At 28.1% G+C, this 27,108-nt stretch overlaps 2 protein-coding genes across 2 annotated transcripts in view; both read right to left on the bottom strand.

Annotated features, from left to right (window-relative positions):
• The window catches only part of DIP-epsilon (Dpr-interacting protein epsilon), a 353,851-nt gene that overhangs the window by 172,649 nt on the left and 154,094 nt on the right, over positions 1 to 27,108 (bottom strand). The window contains exon 3 of the mRNA XM_065501297.1: positions 10,849 to 11,065. Coding sequence (XP_065357369.1) covers positions 10,849 to 11,065 — 217 coding nt within the window. The remainder of the gene's footprint in view (positions 1 to 10,848; positions 11,066 to 27,108) is intronic.
• On the bottom strand, positions 386 to 2,370 carry LOC135952225 (membrane metallo-endopeptidase-like 1). The gene has a single exon (XM_065502074.1). The coding sequence runs from the start codon at positions 2,361 to 2,363 to the stop codon at positions 531 to 533; it is 1,833 nt and encodes a 610-aa protein (XP_065358146.1). The 5' UTR covers positions 2,364 to 2,370; the 3' UTR covers positions 386 to 530.

Genomic DNA, 27,108 nt, shown 5'->3' with positions numbered 1-27,108 from the left:
GGGAAAATTCGTTCTTTAGCCGTACTGTCCGTATGTGGAATAAGCTTCCTCCTGAAGTATTTCCTGTCACTTTCAATATAGGAAAATTCAAATCAAATGTCCACAAACACTACTCCCTCTATCCTCCCTCCCATAACCTATTTTCCTAGTTCCAACACAATGCTTTGCATGAGTAGGGGTCATCCCCTGAGTGCTGGTCCAAGAAAAAAAAAAAAGGATCGGTCCATAAAAAAATTTGAATTAAGTACCAGATATATAAATTGGTTTAAAAGAGTTTAAACATTTATGTTTTATTAATTGTACTTGCTTTGACAAACATTTGTTTAATCTTAAATTTAAGTTAAATTATGATTACATGATCAAAATCAAGTATCGACACGGGGTATATAAAAACATTTCAGCTAAAACCTTAAAATATTTAAAACATTTAGAATAACATAATAAATATGTTCTTAAACTAAACTTATTATTATATTTTATAAGTTTATTTTAAAATTATCATGAGGCTATAATGCAAATGCCTTATTTACTTAATAAAGACGACATTTAGTTTTCAAATTCATGGCTGTGTCCGCTGGACAATCAAAGGTCCGGGCGAATGGTGGAAAATTCTTAACAATTTGATTCAAACGCACTGGATCGCTATCATGAGCAATATATTGTAGCCTGCTATTGCCACAAAATAATTGTGCCAAATTCTCAAAGAATTCTTTGCTCCAATCCTCCTGCCCTCCCTTAGCATAATACTCCAAATAAATATGATATACCACACGCACGGCAAAAAAATCGGCAATACGTTCATGTACACAGTCCGTGGGCTCTTGGTCTTGCATACAATTTACTGAAGCCCTAAAATTAGCATTTTCTAATATATCAGACGGATGAAGCAATTCGGTTCCTTGCTGGTCAAATCTTAAGCCCACCATACCGACTGCATGAGTTAGTTCATGAGCCATAATAAAACCAAAAACGGAAAGCTGTTGCAGAGACGTTTGCTGGTAGTGGAACAGGGGCAATTGGAAACTGCCAAATGGTATGACAACCATGTTTTTATTGAGCACATAAAAGGGCAGGCTGGGAGTAGTAGCCGTAGTACTGTCAGTCCCTAGGGAATAGGTTTGATTTTGCATATAGGCCAGTGATTCACGAAATCTCTGCTTCAATAATAACAAATAATTTTTGCAATAATTGCTGCTACTCAACTTGGGTATAGCCTGATAAAATGTATTTATTTGCGTTAAATTGAAATTATCTGGCAAATTTCCAATATTTATTTTAACTGCCTGCAATTTGTTTAGCAAGAATTCTATTTGTTTGCCAGAGAGTTGCAAATGATTCGCTTTAAACTGATCCGACATGAAGATTTTAATATATTGCAGCATGCTAAAAAGCGCCGTCTTGTATTTGATTTCATTTTGTTTGAAAAACTGTTCATAATATATATAATTCATGCCTAAATCAAATTTATTTCTTAAATCTTTTACACACGCCAGAGGTTCAAAGGCTTCTGTGTCGTCCTGCTCCAAATAGTACAGAAATTTAATAAATAAATATTCGCAAATCTGTTTCTGCTCTTCAGGACTCCAATTTGTATAAATCAAAAACTTATAATACCTCACATCTATAGTGATAACGGAGAGATTATCAATCTCTGCCTCCAATAAATTCTGAAGATATGAATGCAGCCTTGTATACAATTGCAGATTAATTGTTTTAAAATTTATTTTCAGTTTTGCCTTGTATTTCAATTGTGTATATTTTGTTGCTATATCTTGCCATTTTATGCTGTTATTCAACCATTTTTGTACTGCCCATTTACTCTGGTAGCCCAAATATGTTAATACATTAAGCAACGTAGGGTCATCGGAATCTAAAGGCTCATCTTCTGCTATATCTGCAGAAGACAGATGAATATTTAATGTATTATCCATATTCCTGGTTATACGATGATTTAGTATGACATTATTAAAGCCATACGACTGCATTCTGCCCAACAAAGGCCAGAAATTATAAGTCTTATCCGCCAACAATTGTTCGAATGGAACGAAATATTCACCAAAATAATTCGGTGCTTTATTATTGCAAGCCTCAAAGTATGTTATTATTTTGTCTTTAAATGTCGCCAAGTTCGCTGGCTTCTCTTGTATTACCGTTGCTAGATGACTTAACAGCTGCTTATTCATCTGATCATCTAATTTCTGAGAAATTTCTTCATAGTTGGGATCTCGATTTTCCACACTGCACTCATATTTATGGAAATTCTCACAGGGTTTCATTTCTGTGTTGGCTGTTTGTACGAATTTAAAACTTGTCAAACAGATGTTTAGGTAAATTAATAAAATAGCTTTAAATACTTTCTTCATGTTTCTGTGTGTCGCAACGTTGAAATTTCAAATGCTACTATTCTGTGAAAATAAACAAATATTAATTGATTGCTCTGAGCTGGCTAGAGATTTAGTGATAAGAGTTATTGAGAAAATATACATCATACATACATATCTATGTATGTATGAGTATAATATGTAAATTATAATAAATATGTGTATAACAAATAAATGTATAAACCTACGACTTTTGAATGCCCTACCACTGCTGTCAGTAGTAGGGAAAATAACAACATGTTGCAATTACTAACATTAATATAGAGTTTAGGAAAGATCGTTACCTCAAAATACAATCTTAGTTCGGCTACTGCAACCGCTTAACTATCGCTACCGAAATAACTGCAATTATCATTACCGCTACAATACCATTACCGATATTCTGTAAATAATTTTTTATTTACAGAATTTCTGATTCAGTTATGGCATAAACAAGTTTATGTTGTCACACAGTGTACGCCTAAACAATTTTGAATAAAAGTATTTTACCGTAAATTGTCCAACGATTTCAAATATGCTACTCTTATTACAATGAGATTTTTGGTTCAGAATATATTGCCCTTCAAAGTCGACTGAGTTTCAGTTGTCAAAAAAACCCACAATTTTTATTATTCCTTTACCTAATGCAAAAATTTTCAGCTGCCCGTCCTTGCCCCATTTTTTGCTAGATGTAAAATTTTGAAAAAAGACATTGTTCCAAACGATATCTATCAACTATATATTTTTTCAATATTTCTCAACTTTGATGGAAAATAAAGCAAAACTATCAATTGTTATGTTTGCCATATTTTCAAAATAAGTTCTTTGATTATTCATTTACCTAATGCCCGTTCTTGTTCCATTTTTTGCTAGAGGTAAAATTTTGAAAAAATACATGGTTCCAAAAATGACATATAAGCGTGTAAAACCAAAAAAAAAAATGTTTTTTCCAAAATTTTTTTAATCTTTTCAGAAATAATTTTAAATCATAAAAGCCTTTAAAAAGAAACATAAAACATTTTAAAAAATATTTTTTTTTCACTGGATTTTTCCACAAATTTCAACTTTTCTAACACATAAATATGCACTTGAAACCATTTTCAAACACTCATTTAATAAGCTGATCAATTATCTATCATATGCCTTTTAAATTTTTTGATTATCTCATTTGGTTCAAAAATTATCAAATGGCCACTATGCGTCGCACGGTGGCTCATATCTCAATTTCATAGGCCAAAAGTCCAACTTTTTGTTAACTCCGATTTCAAAAATTTGAATGCCATTCAATAGTAAACATATTTAAACTAAGGCAGCCAAAAAATTAGATAAAAATATTGTCGATTGTGTGCGTGGCATGCTGTTAAAGTCAAATATTTTATATCATTTTATAAAAAATGTGATTTTTGTAAATTTGATCAGAATTAAATTATCATTACTCGCAAACTGTTATAGATAATTGGATGATTTTTCTTTTGTTATGTTGGTAGGATAATAGTCTTTAAGAACTGGTATGATTTGTCACTGTACCGTTTATACCTGATGTGTTATTAATTTTTTTCTCAGGTATTATATTTTAGTCAAATTTGAATTTCAGCGGAATAGAAGAGCTTAAGGTCAAAAGGGGTTAAACAAATTATATCACCAAGAGAAAGGCCAAAGTGTCCTCTTTAAGCCTATATATACTTGTTGACCTGTTTGTTGAACACTTTTTTCATTTGAATGAAATTACTCCCAAATTTTTTTCCTATTTTTATTTTACCTGTTCATATAGCTGGCGCAAAGTACAAGTCTCAGTTTTGAAGATATTGCGATAAAATTTGGTGCATACATTTTGTTCGGCCCTGGGATGAATTTTGTTGAAAATGACTGAAATCGGTCCATTATTTCATCTAGCACCCATACAAATGTTCTCCCGAAATTATACTTTATCGGTCGTAAATGTATAATTTATATAGGTATCTACACAAATTTTGCTCCAAATATGTTTTATATAAACTGAATTAATGTCACCTAATTTTATGATGATCGGTTCATAATTAGTCATAGCTCCCATATAAGGCACGCTTCCGAAAATCACTTTCACGAGCATAAATATCTCAAAAATGTTGGTGTAAACACAAAATTCAACACAAAGAACTTCCATATAGACATAAAACATTTTTAACTTTTATTTTTAAACAAATGTACAATATACAATTATTCAAAGTATTGCGCATTTTTGCTATGACATTTTGCATTCTTTCTGGATTCCATGACAAAAGGACTGCTCATCTCTTGAGGCCAAGAAGAAATCAAGCCTATATCGGATACTCTGTTCCGACGTGAAGCGTATCCCAAATAAAGTATTCTGCACCAACCAAAATAAACGATCTGGACCATAAATCGAGTGAGGCAAAACTTCTCATCCAATTTATTCTAATTTTTAGCAAGTATTCAAACATGTGGCCTAGCGTTGTCATGATGGAATATTAGGGTTTCATGTCTGGTCTTTTTCGGCAAAACGAATCAGTTGTGTCTTAGTGCCATGGATATTTGGCTTTTACATTATCTTTATGGATCTATTTTTCATCACAAGTAATGTTTCGGTGCAAAAATTATTTTCTTTTATAGCGTTCAAACATTATTTCCGACATACAAAATCATCTTTCAAGGTCTCTCAGCTTCGTATGGTACTCAATTTCCCTGCTTTTGGATGAATCCTGCTGCTTGCAAATTTTTTGAATTTGCTGCTTGAATAGCTCCCAATTATTTTGCAAGCTCTTGTTGAGTTTGTCAACAATCTTCATGGAGTATAGCCTCCAATTCATGGACTTTAAAATTTTTTGGCTGGCCTGGGCGATCTTTGTCTTCCATGCCAAGACCATCTCTCGCACATTGAAACCGATGAATCACATTCATTTGAAGCTTGGATGAGCAATCGGTGTGCTTCTGCGGCACTTTTTTCAAACTTGTGATGTAAAGCAAAACTTCCCGCATATATTCGATATTGTCGAGGCAAAAAAAAAAACTTTGTTGGTTACAATAAATTATTCAATAACTAAGCGAGAATAAATGACAGATATGTAATATTAAAATGATATGAAAATTATTAAAAATAAAAACCGCTTTTTTCCGCTTTTTTTAGTTAGACAGCTAATTTACCAATAATATACAAACGATTACAGAGCAATATCAATTATAAATCCAAAAATAAACAATTTTCGATTTTAAAATTAAAAAATATTTGCATTTTTTTGGGGGAAAAGGCTACTTAACCTTTTTATACCCTACACCACCATAGTGGTGAGGGTATAATGCGTTTTTGCAGATGTTTGTAACGCTCAAAAATATTGGTCTAACACCCACCTTAAAGTATACCGATCGACTTAGAATCACTTTCTGAGTCGATTAAACGATGTCCGTCTGGCTGGTTGACTGGTTGGTTGGTTGGTTGGTTGGTTGGCTGGCTGTCCATATAAATCTTGTGCGCAGAGTACAGGTCGCAATTTTGAAGATATTTCGACAATATTTGGTACATATAATTTCTTCGGCCCAAGGACCATGCCTAGTGAAACTGGTTGAAATCGGTCTATTATTTCACCTAGCCCGCATACAAATGTCCTCTCGAAATTGGACTTTATCGATCATAAATGTTTAATTTATATATGTATCTACACAAATTACGCTCGAAATAAGTTTTATATATGGGGAATTTCACGTCAAGTGAACCAACTTTTGAAATCGATGTCTTCCGATCGCGATGAAATTTGCACCAATGTTAGTTCTATTAAAAAATAAAAAAATATTTTGTAACTCAAGATTTAAAATTTTTGATTTTTCTTGCAAAATCAAAAACTTTGTTGACTTTTTTTAAAAAAATGGACCCATTTTTTAATTTTTTTTTTTTGCTCAGAAGAAAGCTTATGTGTTTTCCTTTAACACCCTTTTTGTCGCTTAGTGGGATGCGAGTGGGATATCTATAAAAAAAATGTTTTGTAACTCAAGACATACAATTTTTTACTTTTTTTTGAAAAATCAAAAACCTTTTTGACTTTTTTTTTCCAAAATGGACTCTTTTTTTTATTAATTTTTTTTCTCAAAAGAAAGCTTAGGTCTTTTCCTTTAATACAAAATTCATGTCACAAAATTTTGTTACGATCGGTTCATAATTTGTCATAGCTGCCATAGAGACCCGCTTCCGAAAATCACTTTAACGTGAATAAATCACTTAAAAATTTTGGTATACACACAAAATTCAATAGACTTAACTTTCATATAGACACAAATCACACGACATAATTTCATGGTGAGCGGTCCATAATTGGTCATAGCTGCCATATAACTCCACTTCCGAAAATCACTCAAAAATATAAATTATTTAAATTTTAAAAGAAAAATGTTTTTGATCTTTTACTTAGTGTAGGGTTTGACTGACAATACTTTATTACTTGTTTTTATTAAAAAACATTCTTCTATCCTATGGGCAAAATTGTAAAAAATACCATTTGTGACATTTTCGCTCCAATTATTAGGACTTGGGGGATGCCCTATACACTTTGTTATTTAGAATGACAACTTTAAAAAACTTTGAAAATTTCATTCAGTTTTGTTAATAAATTACGATTTTTGCATATTACATATTTATTGAGTTCCTAAAACTAAAATTTCTATCAAAATTTTAATAGGAATGCAAATATTAGGACCAATTTGATACCGAACTAATCTCTTTTATTTAGATAAGTTCAGTTTTGGTCTTACAAAAAAAATTTCAAATCAATATCTCAATTAGATTCAAAAATATGCCACATTAAACCTCCATCTTTGTATAAACTCAATAAATATGTAATATGTGATAAAATCTTTATTTATTAACAAAATTCAATGAAATTTTCAACGTTTATTAAATTTGTCATTCTAAATAACAAAGTGTAAAAAAACCTTATTAAGAGGTCAAAAGGAAACCCGCAATTCCTAAAAATTGGAGCGAAAATCCCAAAAATTGTATTTTTTACAACTTTGCTTATAGGGTCCACATTTCCTTTGATGCTGGGAAAATACTTTGGGGATAAATAGGGAACACATCAGGGTTTCAAAAGCTATTTTCCGTTTTCTGATCCCAGCTTTGAGATTTTAGAACATGTGGCCCAAAGTTGAAATTTTGATAAAAAAAAATAGGTCACATTCCGAAGGGTGTAGTGGCGACATATTCGAAAAATGGGACATGTTCTTTATACCAAGTTGTTCTCCGTAAAGATATCTTATAGAAAAATATAAAATATGTTCTTAAAGAAAGTGTATTTTTAATAAAAAAAGAATCGAGTCACCTTTTCGGACAAAAAACAGCTAAAATTAATTATTTTTTGAATATATAAATTAGGGTGGCCCTTAATAAACGAAAGTTGGATTTTGGCCATTCTCACCCTCCAGTTTGGTGAACATTAGCAAAAAAATCATCCTGAAAAATTTTTAGGTAAATCGGTTGGGGTTAAGACGTGCCGCAAGCCCTCTGAAGTTTTGAGATGCATTTACAAGGGGAAAAAATGATTTTTTTTCAGTTTTTGTAAAAATTTTGCCATTAAAAAATTACTTTTGTAATTTAATTTAAATGAATCGAAATGTGTACGTAATTGTCGTTCTAATGAGACATAAAAAACAGAAATCGGTCAAAAAATGTTAAAGTTATTAAAAATTCGCCAGGCCATTAACGTGTCTCAGGCCACTAGAACATGAAATGTAGGAACAAAATTAACATATTTTGAGAAATATTAAAATAAAAGCTCATTTTTACTTAAAATATGTCCATATTTACTTGTATATGAGTTTTTGTCTTCGTAGGATACCGTTAACCTATTCTTAGGTATGAACAAAAAAATTTAATTTTTTTAACGGCAGTTTCAAAACTCCATTTTCAAATTTTTAAAAATTTTGTTAAACAAATTTCAGAATTTTTTGATCATCTCATTGGGATTTATTAAGAGTATAATAGGGAATAAAAATGTGAAAAAATTATGAAAATATCTCTTATAGTTTTTCCGTACCTGCGATTTAAATTTTGAAATTTTCGAGAAAAACCAATTATTTGGCAATTTTTAGGCCAATGAGCTCTATTTCCTTGCTCTTATGAATTTTAAGTAAAACCTATTCAGAATATTATAGTCCAGATAATTCAAAATATACTCTGAAACTTCTACTAAAATCGGAAGACGTTAACCCTTAAATCGTGAAGGTCAAAGGTAAAATTTTTCAATATTTGGAATTTCTCTTGGAAAGATTTCGAAATGATCGAAATGTTGTATATTTTTGGGCCGATTTTGATGAAATTTAACAAAAATATAACATAAACTCTAGGGTTTATAATAACAGCACAAGAATGGAAATTAACGCTTAATGGCACTTGGGGCTAAAATGACACCAAACTTTTAAAATCATAATTTTTTATGGTTTTAGAAGTTTGGGGTCATTTTAACACCAAGTGCTATATAGGGTTAATTTTAATTTTTCTGCTGCTTTTGTAAATACTAGGCTTTGTGTTATATTTTTGTTAAATTTCATCAAAATCGGCCCAAAAATATACAACATTTCGAACATTTCAAAATCTTTCCAAGAGAAATTCCAAATATTGAAAAATTTGACCTTTGACCTTCACGATTTAAGGGTTAACGTTTTTTGATTTTAGTAAAAGTTTCAGAATATATTTAGAATTATCTGGACTATAATATTCTAATTAAGTTTTGCTTAAAATTCATAAGAGTAAGAAAATAGAGCTCATTGGCCTAAAAATTGCCAAATAATTGGTTTTTCTCGAAAATTTCAAAATTTAAATCGCAGTTACGGAAAAACTATAAGAGATATTTTCATAATTTTTTCACGATTTAATTCCCTATTATACTCTTAATAAATCCCAATGAGATGATCAAAAAATTCTGAAATTTGTTTAACAAAATTTTTAAAAATTTGAAAATGGAGTTTTGAAACTGCCGTTAAAAAAATTAATTTTTTTTGTTCATACCTAAGAATAGGTTAACGGTATCCTACGAAGACAAAAACTCATATACAAGTAAATATGGACATATTTTAAGTAAAAATGAGCTTTTATTTTAATATTTCTCAAAATGTGTTAATTTTGTTCCAACATTTCTTGTTCTAGTGGCCTGAGACACGTTAATGGCCTGGCGAATTTTTAATAACTTTAAAATTTTTTAACCGATTTCTGTTTTTTATGTCTCATTAGAACGACAATTACGTACACATTTCGATTCTTTTAAATTGAATTACAAAAGTAATTTTTTAATGGCAAAATTTTTACAAAAACTGAAAAAAATGAATTTTTTCCCCTTGTAAATGCATCTCAAAACTTCAGAGGGCTTGCGGCACGTCTTAACCCCAACCGATTTACCTAAAATTTTTTCAGGATGATTTTTTTACTAATGTTCACCAAACTGGGGGGTGAGAATGGCCAAAATCCAACTTTCGTTTATTAAGGGCCACCCTAATATAAATTGAAGATCGTTTATTTTTGGATCAATAATTGATATTGCTCTGAAATCTTTTGAATATTATTCGTAATTTAGTTGTATAACTTACAAAAAAATCTAGTCCATTCGGTCCAAAAGTATGACATATATTTTTAAAAAAGTGGACCAAGATTTTGCAAAATTTTAAAATTAAAATTTTGAAATGCCTATAACTCGGAAATTATAACAGATATATAGCATACGCAAGCCGATGGCTTTCCAAAAATATAAATATGAAATCGGATGAGAAACAAACAAATTGCACGTGTTTAAAAATGTTATATGTCGAAGGTACCCTACTTTGAGCCCCCATAAGGCAGCTCCTGTATCAGTTGTAAGGCTCATTTTAATAACTTAAACTCGAATACTCCTTGGCTACGCCTACGTCAAATTTTATCCCGATTGGACCAGCCGTTGAAAAATACCTGATCTATTTCCAACAAATTTTGATTCTGCCCCACTGTGCCGATATAAAAATCCCGTGAATCTGGTAGTAAAAAATTGGCAAAATTTCCGAAAAATATGTCCCTTGAATTGCCGAGATATCAACCCTAACATATACTCAACTTATTAATATTTGTTTTCTAAACAAAATGTGCAACCTCTCATCTTTATTTCATTTAGCTCAAATTCCCAACATTTGATTTCTAAATCATGAAGAACAATTTTCTCCTTGAGAACAGTCCCAAAAAGGGCCACCTTAATGTATGCCTTTGAATTTGTATGTTAACGGATGGATGTTGATATGTCAGCTTTTTAAAACCGGAACAAGTGCAAATACTGTCATTTTCCCTTACACTGACATTTAACTTGATGCAAACAATAATAGAATGAGTAACAAAAGCGAGTAGTGTTTAAAAGAACAAAAGGTTTTTTGAGTTTTAATAAAATATTGAATGAAAATTCAATACCGATTATTATTTAGTATTATTGTAACATTAATATCTAATTTATTATAATTTTAGTTTCTTCAAATAACAAAAAAAAAAACTCACCAACAACTTTAACAAAACCATATTGTGTTTTAGCTGTCACCGTATTTATTTGACACATATAACGGCCTCGATCTTCCTCTTGGACATTATTGATGTGCAGAAACCATGTACGATGCTTGTCATGTTTGTCATGTGTAACACTAATGCGGGGATTACGGGTAATTACATGATTGTGGACCGTCAGAATGGCACTCTGTTCGAAATGCATCCACGCCACCTAAAAATAAAAGAAGAAAAAAGGCAACGGATAAAGAAAAATATATTTATTTATTACTACATATTGAGGCAGTTTTTGTTAAATTAACCAAAAAAAACAAAAAAAAAACTTAATAATTTGTTTCATTAATTTAACATTATTGTAACATTGTTGCTGCTGTATTTATGTTATAAATTTCATCACGTAGTTTTTTGTATTTTTCCTGGCATTTGGCAATTTTCCTGAAAAGTTCATTCCTATTAATTTTAAGGTGGTTACTTGTCTAAGGTTGGATTTCTTTTTTTTCGATTTTGGTAAAAAAACTTTTTCCTTCTATGACATTAAATGACAAATATGTTATTTTATCTATGAAATAGTTTATCTTTCTTCTTTTTTTTTGTAAGAATGTGCAGGTATGTGTTCTTAAGTGTTGGTATGTTGGTGTTGTGAAAGGTGTTATAAGAAAAACTTTTCTATTGTTGTTATTATTGCTAAGAAAAGAAAAAAAAACATAACGAAAGAAGTTACATTGTTGAAATCATCAATTTTGTTGTAAAAGATTAGTAAAAATTGCTACAGAGGTAAAAGTTAAGCAACACCCATCTCCATGCTTCCAAAAAAAGTTTATCCTGTATGCCCTCATATGTCGCTAAAAGTTACTGGGTCGTTTTGTCTTGATATGTCTCAATAGGTAGCACATATATTTATACTTTATGTTTTACAATATTGAGCAAATGTTGCAAACTACTTCAAATTTGAGAGAAAACTATTTTTGGATTTTCAATGATATACCAAGAATTAAAATTGTCATGCTGAATATGTGTCTCTCTAGAGTCGTTTGTTCAAATCCATTTTATTCTTACAAAGTTATTTATTAAGCACTTATGTTGATTTTCATGTATTTTTAAATATTTAATAATTTGCTCCAGTGCGTATGATTAATATTAATTTTGTTATAATTTACATTTTCGCTTGTAATTTACACATTTTCCTTTCGATTTTAAGATTTAAAAATAATTTATATTTACAACAATTTTTTTTTAAGGTAAGATATTCTTCTTTCAGTCTATGAATCTGTAAATGTTTAACAATTAACAAAAAGTGTGCTGAGAACGCAGAAACTATGGGGTGCTTCAGGGCACTGTTGCGGGTTGTGGCTAAATTTATCGGCATGTTATATTTCATAGTTTTTTACGCAGACGGATTAAATTATCCGCATTGACTCATGATCAGTCGGAACTCCAAAAGAACATCCACAGCCAGGAAATTCAAAAGTTGGCGAAGAAGCAAAATATTCAGTTAATGATGTCCGTTATAACAATATGGAAAACTTTCCCATCTGATTAGGAAAAAAAAAAGATGGTGCAAACTAAGCAAAAAGTCGCAAACACAGTGTGTTTGCTCAAAACCCAATCTTCTTTTATGCTACTCAAATGCCAAAAATTGTTTTTATGAGTATCATCGTTGAAAGTAAAAAATATTTTCTTATATATTTCATTAGTTTTACAATAAAATCGTATTATAATTAATGTTTACATATGCATTTGTTACACCTAAACATTGTTACACCTAAACATTGTTACACCTAAACATTGTTACACAATGCCCTGAGGCACTCTTCACCTTTTTGCATCTGGTTCCTAAACTTTATTTGCAAATTAGTTTCTGATAGGTGTTCTGAGTTTATTGGGTCATAGTTACCCTAAAAGCTTTTTCTAACTTTTAAAAGTTTGTGTGTTAGAGGGTTAAACTATAAAATAATTAATAATATTAATTTTTTAACAATTTACATTTTAGTAGTTTATTAATTTTTATAAAAATTTGAAATTTTAAGTGGATTGTAAATAATGTAAATATTGTAGATATTATAAATATTGTATATATTGTAAATATTGCAAATATTGTAAATATTGCAAATATTGTAAATATTGTAAATATTGTAAATATTGTAAATATTGTAAATATTGTAAATATTGTAAATATTGTAAATATTGTAAGTATTGTAAATATTGTAAATATTGTAAATATTGTAAATATTGTAAATATTGTAAATATTGTAAATATTGTAAATATTGTAAATATTGTAAATATTGTAAATATTGTAAATATTGTAAATATTGTAAATATTGTAAATATTGTAAATATTGTAAATATTGTAAATATTGTAAATATTGTAAATATTGTAAATATTGTAAATATTGTAAATATTGTAAATATTGTAAATATTGTAAATATTGTAAATATTGTAAATATTGTAAATATTGTAAGTATTGTAAATATTGTAAATATTGTAAATATTGTAAATATTGTAAATATTGTAAATATTGTAAATATTGTAAATATTGTAAATATTGTAAATATTGTAAATATTGTAAATATTGTAAATATTGTAAATATTGTAAATATTGTAAATATTGTAAATATTGTAAATATTGTAAATATTGTAAATATTGTAAATATTGTAAATATTGTAAATATTGTAAATATTGTAAATATTGTAAATATTGTAAATATTGTAAATATTGTAAATATTGTAAATATTGTAAATATTGTAAATATTGTAAATATTGTAAATATTGTAAATATTGTAAATATTGTAAATATTGTAAATATTGTAAATATTGTAAATATTCAATATTAAACATTGGAAAAGGGAAAATACTCCAACTTCATTTGCTGATTGTAAATGTTGAAAATATTATAATTATTGTAAATATTTTAAATATTGTGAATATGTATTGTTAATATTGTAAGCACTGTAATCATTATCAATTATGTAAATATTATAAATATTGTAATTATTGTAGATATTGTAAATGTTGTAATTTTTTAACTATTGTAAATATTGTAGAATTTGTAAATATTGTAAGTGTTGTAAATATTGTAAGTATGGTAGTATTGTAAACTTTATAAATATTGTAAATAGTGTAAGTATTGTAAGTATTGTAAATATTCTAAGAGTTGCAAATATTGTAAATTTGGAAATATTGTTTTTAATTAACCCCTAGCCTTCATAATCTCGATTTTGTTCGATGTACCAGAATCTTTAACAGTCATGAAATACAAACCGTTCAATACAATACACATGCAAGTTATGGAATCAGCATGACAATTTAAAAAAACTGTCTTAAATAAGATTCATTGAACCTAGAAATTATTTGCTGACAGTTAATAAAATATTTACAAAAACTTGTTTACAATAAAATCGCTGAACATTAAAAACATAATTGCAAATAATTATGTTGCAATTCAATATTATGTTGAACAGCAATTGTGCATCCTATTAGGTATAAATATGTTACTTATAATTAAGTAGTTTCCTAGTCAGTGATAAGACGTGGTTGTAAAAGAAAAAGTGAAAATAAAAATAAAAATATATTTTTTTAACAAAACGTAAACTAAATAATTTAACATTTTAATTTAAATTATCCTTTAATATTAATTTTTAAAATTTACAATTATTTTATATATACGTATGATTAATTTTTAATAAACCATTAATAATAAATATTAATCATACGGCATGTTGAGCTCGTAAATATATTGTAAGTATCAGAAGTCTATAACCCATAATAACCCGAAGCCAAAAATACTGTTCAAAGCAGTTTCGACTACATATGAGTTTGAGTATAAATAATAATATGACCAAATTAAATTACAAGACTATATTGTTGGAAACATTTATTAGCATTTATATTGAATATTAATTTAATCCCTCTGTTATCATTACATACCTTAACTTTTGTCCCCCACTATTTAGTAAAGCCATATATATACTCATTTATTTCCACAAACTATCACATCTGACTAACAAGTCATTTTCAGCTAAAATATATTACAGAAAACAAATATATTTAATACATACATATGATGAAGATGTTGTTACAATTTTGAGTCTGTGCTGAAGTTTATGTTCAAATTTCGTTAAAACTAAAAACTTTTTCAATTTGTATACGATTTTATAGAGTTTATAATAGTTTGGCAAAAACTCATGAAAATGTGACACAAATTTGTTATTATTTTTTTTTTTTTTGTTTTTTGTTTAACAAGTTGCAAAAGCTAACAATTATTACGTATTTTGACAAGGTGTAATAATGTGTCAGGAAATGAAAAATTATACTCGATATTTGAGAAGAAAAATTAAATGAAGGTATATACAAATTTAACTAGCTGCTATAAGTATTTTGCAGAGTCGAATCTCATAAATACTTTAGAAAAAAAAAAATTGTATTGGTAGAACTAAAAATATTTATATTAGAATTTTGATTCTAATAAAATTTTGAATTTTCATGTTCATTCCCTTGGCTTCTGTATGACAATGACAATCAATTAAAAATTAAACACACGGAAAATACGTGGCAAATATACTCTAATGTATACAGTTTTTGACCACAGACTTAGGGTTTTCGTGCTCAATACTGCGTCGAATGTGAACATTAATATTTGTTCATTAATTGAATGTAAATAATTCATTTTTTATTTCAATCACTTTCATTAAATTTTATAATGAGCTATTATTTCCACAAATTTGTTTCGTATAAAACATAAATTAAATATGAGCTCAACATGTCGTATGATTAATATTTATTATTAATGGTTTAATAAAAATAAATCATACGTACGTATAAAATAATTGTAAATTTTAAAGATCAACGATTAAAGGTTAATTTAAATCTTGTATTTATGTGTATTGTATTGGACGGTTTGTATTTTATGAATCTGCAATGCTGCAGTTAAAGATTCTGGTTCAATTGAACAAAATCGAAACACAATATTTACTACATCTACAATGTTTGCAATATTTACATATTTACAATTAACAATATTTACATATTTACAATATTTACAATATTTACAATATTTACAATATTTACAATATTTACATATTTACAATATTTACTATATTTACTATATGTACAATTATTATGCGGTTGAATTAGAATTTAGCCACTCCCTTGTTGATTTAGATTTCAACACTGTGTAGATATACACAACAAAAATAAGCTGTTCATATTTTAAAGCTTTTGCATTAAGTTCATATTTTAGAGTAGCCTAGGAAGTAAAAAAGTGTTCATATTTTGGGGTGTTCGTATGTTAGGTTGTTCATATTATCGCGAGTGCACTGTATTTACAATATTTTCAATATTTATAATATTTACAATTTTTACAATATTTACTATATCTAAAATATTTACAATATTTACAATATTTACAATATTTACAATATTTACAATATTTACAATATTTACAATATTTACAATATTTACAATATTTACAATATTTACAATATTTACAATATTTACAATATTTACAATATTTACAATATTTACAATATTTACAATATTTACAATATTTACAATATTTACAATATTTACAATATTTACAATATTTACAATATTTACAATATTTACAATATTTACAATATTTACAATATTTACAATATTTACAATATTTACAATATTTACAATATTTACAATATTTACAATATTTACAATATTTACAATATTTACAATATTTACAATATTTACAATATTTACAATATTTACTATATCTAAAATATTTACAATATTTACAATATTTACAATATTTACAATATTTACAATATTTGCAATATTTACAATATTTACAATATTTACAATATTTACAATATTTACAATATTTACAATATTTACAATATTTACAATATTTACAATATTTACAATATTTACAATATTTACAATATTTACAATATTTACAATATTTACAATATTTACAATATTTACAATATTTACAATATTTACAATATTTACAATATTTACAATATTTACAATATTTACAATATTTACAATATTTACAATATTTACAATATTTACAATATTTACAATATTTACAATATTTACAATATTTACAATATTTACAATATTTACAATATTTACAATATTTACAATATTTACAATATTTACAATATTTGCAATATTTACAATATTTACAATATTTACAATATTTACAATATTTACAATATTTACAATATTTACAATATTTACAATATTTACAATATCTACAATATTTACAATATTTTCAATATTTACAATATTTACAATATTTACAATATTTACAATATTTACAATATTTACAATATTTACAATATTTACAATATTTACAATATTTACAATATTTACAATATTTACAATATTTACAATATTTACAATATTTACAATATTTACAATATTTACAATATTTACAATATTTACAATATTTACAATATTTACCAATATTTAACAATATTTAACAATATTTCCAATATTTACCAATATTTAACAATATTTAACAATATTTAACAATATTTCCAATAATTACAATATTTACAATATTTGCAATATTTGCAATATTTGCAATATTTGCAATATTTGCAATATTTGCAATATTTGCAATATTTACAATATTTACAATATTTACAATATTTACAATATTTACAATATTTACTATATTTACAATATTTACAATATTTACAATATTTACAATATTTACCAATATTTAACAATATTTAACAATATTTAACAATATTTACAATTTTCTCTCTCTTGCGTATGATTAATATTAATTTTGTTATATTTATTGTTCTCTGTCATCTAAAGTACATTTATTATTAATAAATGAATTTCCATATTTAAAATTTTATTTATCTTGAGAATTTTTATAGAAAAACTTTTACATCACAACTAACTAAAATATACCATTTGGAAGCTATAAGTTTGAAATTGAAAAAATTTGGAGAATATATTTGAAATATTTTTGTTTCAAATTCGATTTTATTTTAGTTTTTTATGTCAAAGATATGTTAAATCTTAAAATCTTGAAATTCACTGAAAATTTCAAAATCATTAAGAGACTAACAGAACTGCGAAAATGCGAATTGTAATAAAATCAATCACCCTTATCGTGGTTGGCTTAAACGTCATACGCCTACGACAGTTTCGTACTAGATTAAAGAAACAGTTTGCATTTTATCTTTAATCTAGTACGAAACAGTCGTAGGCGTAAGACGTTTACGACAACCACGATAAGGGTGAATATTAATCCTATTACAAAAGATAAAATAATTTTATTGTTAAAAATTTTTGAAAATTTCCTTATATTTAAAATAGGAAATATATGAATATTTTAGGGATTAATTTGGGTTTTGTTTAATTTTTGTATAGAAAATAGGTGACTTAAAATTGGAAATTAAAATCAAGTATATAGCTATAAAATGTTATACATAGAAATTCATTTAGAATTTTAAAATCGAGAAGAAAATGTTTAAATTACAAGCGAAAATGTGAATTATAATAAAATTAATATTAATCATACGCACTAGAGGAAAAATTATTCAATATTTATAATATTTACAATATTTACTATTTTTTCAACTATATTTAAAACACGTTTAAGTTTATGATAAATAGAAACTTCAATGTTATAAACTTAACTTAATTTTACACTACAATAACTTAATTGTAATCCTAATTCCATTGTTATATTTTTTACACCTGCAAATGTATGTAGCAATTTAGTCAACATTCTTTTGCAAAAATTTAAACAGCCATTCATTATGTCCACTTAAAACTACATATTTTTCATATTTACTCAAGCATATTATTTAATTTCTTCCAGCTCATTTTAATTCATTTAATCACTCCTGTCCATTCAGCCTCATTAAAGTCATTTTACTTAAACACACAAAGCATTTGCAAAACCGCACACAAAATACAAGTAGAAGACAAAGTTTTTAACCTCAAATATAAGTGACAAAAATCAAATAATTGCCATGTTAGTTTTTGCATACAAAAAAAAAACACACACACACAAAAATAATAAGGACTGCAATGGAGAGGAGAGTAGTCAAATAGTGGCATAAGTTGCTTTAACTCTAAACTCAAATAACATTTAGTAACACTTAACCTACAGTGACATACAAAATACACTACAGCGTACTATACACAGTTCAAAATATGTATGTTGGTAGGTATATAGTTACAACAGGCTTGCAAACTTACCACAAGGCATCACTTACACTTTATGCTCCCTCTCTAGCTAAATTTCAAAATATTTTTATATGCCAGAGTAAGTAATATATGTCAGTGTTTGCATACAGTGTACACCAATGCCTGTGTCAGTCTAAATTAGGGCTGCCCTTTATGTTGCACTTTTGCATTAGGGTCTGAAATTGTCTTTTGTCATCTAAAAACCATAAGTTTTTCTGCATTTTCTAGATGACGGATTATAATTTTCGACTTTGGGAGTATTGAAAATCCAAAAGAGTCACAAAAAAAATAACCACCCTAATATGCATATTATAGTTTAACCACATAATAGCACTAAAGAACTCTTATATACCAAAAACTAAACTGAACTAGAAACTCAACTAGAAAACCTAACTAAAGGTGGCATTGTGTGGTTCATTATAACACAAGGCTAATTAATTTTATTAGAATATATGTATAAAACTTTATTTTACAGACTATGACTAAGGACACTCTCCCTTTTCATGCTCCTCAAGACGCAAATCTCCTAAAACATGAAGCTGAAAAGTCATCTAAAACTTCAACAATGACAACAAAAAGAAAACGAAAATCCTAATAAAACTTTAAATTTCACCATAATGACACAATGCAGATGCAATGCAATATTCACTAGAATAAAACCAAAAAAATACTCATACTCTAGCAAATTTCTATGTTCCTATACAAGTATGTCTGTTAAGCTAACAGAACTCAGCCAAGAAATATAAGTAATTTAGTGTAGCATACTTTTGGGACATTTTCTTAGTGAAAGTAAATGAGGTTGAAAATAATATTTAGGCACGTATTTGATAGAGTCAATGCAAATATTCGTACTGTATGTCAGCTTGATTTAATTTGAAGAAACATTTCTATACTTATGTATGTTTTTTTTGTGTGTGCTTAAGTAGATATAGGTTAAAGCCAAAGGCAGCTAATGTTTGAAAATATTTGTATGTAGCGAAATTAAAGAACAGAAAAGTAGGGCAGTTTTTAGTGAAAACTAAAACAATAAAACTTTTGAATTAAACTTAATTATTTGTTATATTTCTTTAACATACATGGTAAATATAATGTTAATAAGGAAACGGCACAACACAAACTAATTTTCAGTTAAATTATGGAATGAAGATCAGCGTGTGATCAATGCATAAAAATGTGGATAAGGTGGCGAATTGTAGTGTAACAAACTACAGTGGCCAATATAACTTGCCAATTAACAGCAGTTGGTATCCGAGTAACATAGATGTCGGAATTTTTATAGACTTACAAATTCTCCTTCAGTGGTTTCAAGCATATCGAGCCCTTAGCGCCAAATTATCGTAAGCGAAATTTTAAATTTTTTTTTTTATAGCAAAAATTAAAATGTTATGGACCGACTGATGTTTTAGCGTTCACAGAATATCAAAATTGTTAATAACTTCAAAATTATAAGGGGTAAGATTTTATCGTAAGTCAATGTTTACATTTTACAGTAGAAAAAAAATGGAAAATAAATCTGTAACTTCTAAATGGTTAGATTTGTTTAAATGAAATTTCACATGCGCAAGGAAGAAGAGTTGTCGAGTTTAAGTTCTGAACGTGGACCTCAAGGGCCCACCAGAGGCGCGACCAAGGCTCCTCACAGTAGGACACCTCGGGTATGTTACATTTTTACAACGAACGAAAAGACCTAGTCGTAGCTATCAATTATCTCTTATAGCTTAGGAGATATTCGCGTTTGAAAATTAAATTTTCAACATTTTTACCCAACCTACACCAGTTTTTTGATAACAGCGTATACAAATATTTTCCGATTTTCTCCAGTTTTCCTTTATTAGAATAACAACATATGTATGTGTCAAATAGAAAAAGAACTTTTCGCTAATTTTTTGGGAAAAAAGAATTCTTTTTCTTTTTAAGTTTTCGCAAAAAATTCTAAAAGGATGTATAAGGAATTTATACTTTTTGAAAGCTAAGTTTTCATAAAATATTCAAATTGAAATAAAAATTAAAAATTGTTCTTACCGAGGGGACCAGGTCCATTAAAAAAACACCTATTTTTATGTAAAATTAAAATTTAGGGCAAAAATTCTCAAATCGCAAATTCGATATCAAAATAAAGTAACCGATTTTAGATGGCCCAATATGCTTTAAATTATTTTGTAAAGGGTTCCGATAACTCCGACCCTGGTATGGATATTATAGCCAAAAAACTAAAAATTTCCATTTTTGAATTTTTTCAACACTTTTTTGGGAATTACGGGATTGCTGATAATAAATTTCAAAATTTGTTTTTATTTTTCCATTTTAAATAGAAAAATCTACAAATTTGAGAAATTTCATTAAAAACTATTCATAAATAAAAATTTAATTTCAATTCGAAAAATTTGTATTTATGCAAAAATTAAATAAAAATTTTTTTTTGGCATATTTTACAATAAAGTATTCCAAAAATTTTTTCCAAATTGTTTTTTAATTTTTTAAAATTTTTTTTCATTTTTAAAAAAAAAATTTTAACAAAAGAATTTATAAAAAAAAAAAAATTTTGATGGAAAAAAAATTCGGCTTAAATTTTTTTCCCGATTTTGACCTATTGTATGTTCAACTTACTATATATAGCCTTATATACATCGTTGCAATGGACTTTGAAATATCTGTCATTAGATATTCATATTTTCTATAGTTATCCAGATATAGAACAAAAATAGGCCAAAAATCGAGGTTTTTCCGGTTTTTTCCTAATATCTCAGCTATTTATGGGCCGATTTTGTCGATTTTAACCGACCGAGCCGGAAGAATTCCAGATATATTGATGTATGAATCATGTATGTAAGTTGTTTGGGGGCTTCGGAAAGTTGATCAACATACAGACGGACGTGGATAAATCGACTTCGCTATCTATAATGATCCAGAATATACATATACACCTTGTGGGGTCGGAAAATTATACTGTGGAAATTACAAACGGAGTGACAAACTTATATATACCCTTCTCACGAAGGTGAATGGTATAAAAATAGATGGAAATAAATCTGTAGCTTCTAAACCCTTTGTACGAATTGAATGATATTTTACACGCACAAAGAAGGCGTTGTTAAGTTTTCCGCAATTTTACATCAATGGAAAGGGAATTTTGTCTATTTTCCAAAAATATATATAACTTTTGACAATTAAAAAAATCATTGAATACTTTTGTGAAAAATATGAAACAAAAAGCTTTTTATTGAGTTTTTGCAAAGATAAAAATTTTTCATAAATTTTTATTTATGAATATTTTTAATTGACTTTTGCAGTTATATAGAATTTTCCAATCTATATTTTGATATCGACTATGCGATTTAAGATTTTTTTTCTTTAAATTTGAATTTTACATACAAAATAAGCGCTTTCTGGATTGAACTGCTCCTGTTGGTATCAACAATTTACAATTTAATGTAAAGTTGGCTTTTCAAAAGGAATAAATTCTTAATACATCTTCTTAGAAACTTTTTAGATAACTTAAAAAGGAAAGAAGAGCTTTTTTCCGAAAAACTAGCGAAAAATCGCCTTTGGAGTCAGTCACGATTTTTAAACAATTCTTTTTTTTCTAGTTTGACACATATATTTGTTGTAAGTCCAATAAAGGACTAACAACTAATGCATATGTCTAACAAACGGGAAATATTTGGACCCGCTGTAATCCAAAATGTAAAGTAGAGTGGGTAAAACTGTATACTTTTCAATTATATCATTATATTTACATGCGTTTTACTATAGCATTTTCAAAACGCTGTAGCTCTAAACTGGCTAATTGGATCTGCTTTAAATTTCGTAATATCCTAGCCAAAACTGTTTTACGTAATAGTTCCAAGTGTGGTTAGGATCATCCATTTGGAAGATAAAGTACATTTCCAAAGTTGCCATACCGAGCCATATATGCTGTTGACGTAAGGGTATAACTTTCTAAATAAGCTTTATCTTCCAAACGGATGATCCTATACTAACCAAACTTGGAAACAGTTTTGGCTAGAATACAACGAAATATAAAGTAGATCCGATTATCCAAGGTAGAGCAAAACATACCCAGTTGACATAAAGGTTAAATATCCTGTCTTTATATGATAAGAATGATAATGTCCTTCTTTAAACTTTAACATTTTCCTCTTAAGTTTTAGTTAGTCCATAATTTGAAACTTTTGTAACGCAACTTCTTACATTCAAAATATGTAACTCCACTGGACTTAAACCCGTTCTCCAAGTGACCTTTTCTCTCTGCATTCAAGACAACATTATCTATCATATAACCATAATTTCTCTTCCTGTTGTTCTTGTTCTGAAAGGGATCGTATACTTTTATATTTGCTTTCAAACCATAGCATGGAATGAAATCATTTTGTTAGCTTTTACGAAATATTCGCTGAGGCTTCCTTCAACTAGAAGAAGTGGAGAACAGGATTCTTCTTAAGTTTTTCAATAGCCGCCGAACCTCAATAAATAATAGCTTGATTTGAATTCTGAGCGCAAAAGTATTTTAAATGAACTCCAATAACACAGTGTAACATGAAAAAATATAACCATATACGGACACAACTACGTGATAAAAGACCAAAAAAAAAAGACCCGTGTCTCTCAGTTTTGCCCAAAGTCATGCACTTTTTTATGGGACTCCAAAAATTTGGGGACTCGGTGTCATTTTTGCAAAGTCATAATTTTTTCAGGCTCATATCTTGCAAACAGAGTATATAATTTTAGATAGCGTCTGTCTGTCTGTCTGTTGAAATCAATTTTCTGAAGACCCCAGATATCTTCGGGATCCAAATCTTCAATAATTCAGTCAGACATGCTTTCCAGAAGTAGACACGCAGGATGATCCATAGTAGACCTTCCCTTGTGTTTTTCTTAGAGGACCCAAAGTGTTCTTATTCAGGACAACGATTGCATTCACAACTTTTCAATCGTGAATTGGAAGCTCTGTGTTACAGCACTGGAGATTCTCGAAGATTTCCTCCAGGCTAGATGGCTCAGCTGGTATCTTAGCTATGGATCTAGACTTTCGGGGTATTTCGCTCACCAATACCACCTGGATCCCGGTCATACTTCGTCCATGCGAAACCCGTATGACCCTGGTATCAACCAGCATCATCACATTACGAAGGTTGACTTTGATAATCGCTCTATAGGACTTGGATAGCGAGCTTTGTTCCGCTTTGAGCCTTTTGGGTCCCGGCTGCTAGCTCTTGGCTATTGCATCCTCTACGGAACGCTGCCGTTTAGGCACCGCTGATGACTCAACAGAAGGAGGAGCGGTTTTGACACCAGAATAGGAGGAGCGGCTCTTCACTAACGTAAACTTCGAGATAAATATAAAAAACAATCATGAAAAAAATGGTTGAAGAAATTAAAATTGTTTTTTGAAAAAAATAGGGGAAAATTTAATAGCTCAGCATACCTCGTGGCAATAATAAAGAATTATTTTCGTGGAAGAGTCCTAACATTTGAAACCCATGAAAGAGATTGAATCTCCCAGAAATTGCGGATGCTACAACGCTTGTAATTGTAACAAAAAATATTGATGAAGCTAAATCGGCTTCAGAAAATGGTATCCATGTTGTTAGATTACTTTGTGTCTAATTTTTTGAGTCATGGAAATATAACCATATACGGACACCACTACGTGATAAAAGACCAAAAAAAAAACGACCATGTCTCCCAGTTTTGCCAAAAATCATGCACTTTCTTTTGGGCCCCCAAAGATTTGGGGCCTCAATGATGCAAAGTTGTAATCCTTGTCATAAAGAACACAAATTGTGAAAATATAAAATCAAAAAAAACTTCATCTTCAAGATCAAAATCGCAAAAAACTTTAAAAAATTACATTTGTTTACATTTTTTCCCCTGTTCAGGTCAATAGGTAACAAACCGTTCAAAATTCAAGGAAACAATTAACTACAAAAATATACCTAAGATCTCAATAAACAACTTTCTAGAACATATGAACTTCCTAGGAATAATTCTTAACACCGTTTAGGTAGGTCAATATAAGTCAATATAATTATTATAAAATAAAGCATACTTTTAGGCAGCTTTAAAAAATCGATTCGATTTTTTTAAATTTTTTTGCGATTTTTATCTTGAAGATGAAGTTTTTTTGGGTTTATATGTTCACAATGTTTGTTCTTTATGATAAGAGCTACAACATTGCCTCAGAGGGTAAATCAAAATTCCGAACTGTTTGCAAGATACAATCTTGAGAAAACGATCACTTTTTTGTAAAAAATGACACCGAGGACCCAAATCTTTGGGGGCCCATAAAAAAGTTCATGACTTTGGGCAAAACTGGGAGACACGAGTCTTTTTTTTTTTGGTCTTTTATCACGTACTGGTGTCCGTATATGGTTACATTTCCATGACTTAAAAAATTACATACAGTGTAACCATATAGGTCAATCTTGATAAGTCATTTCGATATCTTTAATATTAAGATTGTTTTGCTAATTACATAATAATTCTAATTCAATTCAAATTATTATTAAACTCTGCTTTATGATTTAATGAAAATGACTTAATAAAACATATGCATTTAATTAATACGCCACAAAACAATTTCCACTTCATTTAATTTTATTAAACACATGAATAGTAATTTAACAAATTTCCATTAAACTGCATATGATTAAAAGTAAAACAACTAAGACTGTCATTAATTAGTCATTAGAAGAGAACATAAACCTTGAAGTATAGTAATTATGTAAAAACATTTAGAAGAATAATAAAAAAAATCAAATAATCTATAAAATTGTATAACAAAGAAAATCTCTTCAGCATTTCTTATATTATATTAGCTTTACATATTCCAACTACTTTAAAATGCAAAGTGTTGAAATCTCAGTATTCAACAGTTTTGTTTATTTATTTAACTTTAAAACAATTAGTTTAAATTTAACCCTTTTAAAACAACAATAATTTCACATTGCCCTGGCATTAATATTAATCATACGTCCCAGTGGAGTCATTATGATTTTAATCGAACAAAAAAGCAACAGTGGTAAAACTGTTTTGTGCACTGGGAATGAATTTATAAAACAGTCACAATTTAGTTTACCATAACATAGCAAGAAAAAAAATTAATTGTTTAAAAACTGTAAAAAAATGTTGAAACAAAATTCAATTCATTTTTAAATTCCAAGAATTTAAACAGACTAACTTTCCATTAGCTTTTGTATTGCTTAACTTTTTCCCTTTTTTTCTCCCAAGTTTTTTATTTATACTTTGTCGAAGTTGTCATTTATCTCTCCAGTTTTCTGTTAAGTACTCATGTCTTCAGCATTTTTAAGATTATCTTAAAGACTTTGACAGATTTTCTGCTAATTTTTCAATGTCTTGCATGTCTTACGTGTTAAGTTTTGTTTGTCATTTCAACAGCAAATTCTTCTTTTTTACATTTTCCACATGGTTTTCTTTTCCTTTTTTTCTGCTGAAAAGGTTCAATAGTTTTCTGGTAGTGTTTTTCCATTCTCATTGTTGGCTGATTATGTTAAATAATTAACATGGTAGCAAGTGGCTCGTATAAAGAAAAAGTTACTGATTTCTCTTTTTTTTTTTTTGTTTTGTCTTTTTTTCTACTATCCTTCCTTCGAATCGATTCCTTTCTTAAGATTGTAATATAAACGATTGCTTTACTATGTGCTCCATATAAAATAGTTGCAATTTTTATAAACTAAAAAGAAAACTACTCCCAAATATCAGCATATAACAAACAATCCACCATAAGTAACTTAAATAAATATTTCTTTGAACAAAACTCCATATAAAATTCTATGCAAAATGTATTCAAGAAAACCTTCACCTGCATAACAATTTATTTCTTCTTAAATCTAAGCAATGTAGCGCCTCCTTTACAGTCATTGTTCACCACTTGTCCATGTTTTGTAAAACACTTTTTTTACATTCTGTTGTTTGCTATTTTACATGGCTTATATTTGTAGTAACAATAACATGAGTCATGTCTAATGTAAAAAATTAATGATGTGTAGTTTATCTACTCAGACAACCAGAACATTTCAGTACTACAAGTAACGCAACAAA

This window comes from Calliphora vicina, chromosome 2, assembly GCF_958450345.1.
Source record: "Calliphora vicina chromosome 2, idCalVici1.1, whole genome shotgun sequence".
NCBI classification, from domain to species: domain Eukaryota; kingdom Metazoa; phylum Arthropoda; class Insecta; order Diptera; family Calliphoridae; genus Calliphora; species Calliphora vicina.
This window is presented reverse-complemented; position numbering and strand designations above follow the sequence as displayed.

Coding starts and splice junctions, on each gene's coding strand:
- LOC135952225 (XM_065502074.1), bottom strand. CDS start 2,363: ATGAAGAAAGTATTTAAAGCTATTTTATTAATTTACCTAAACATCTGT.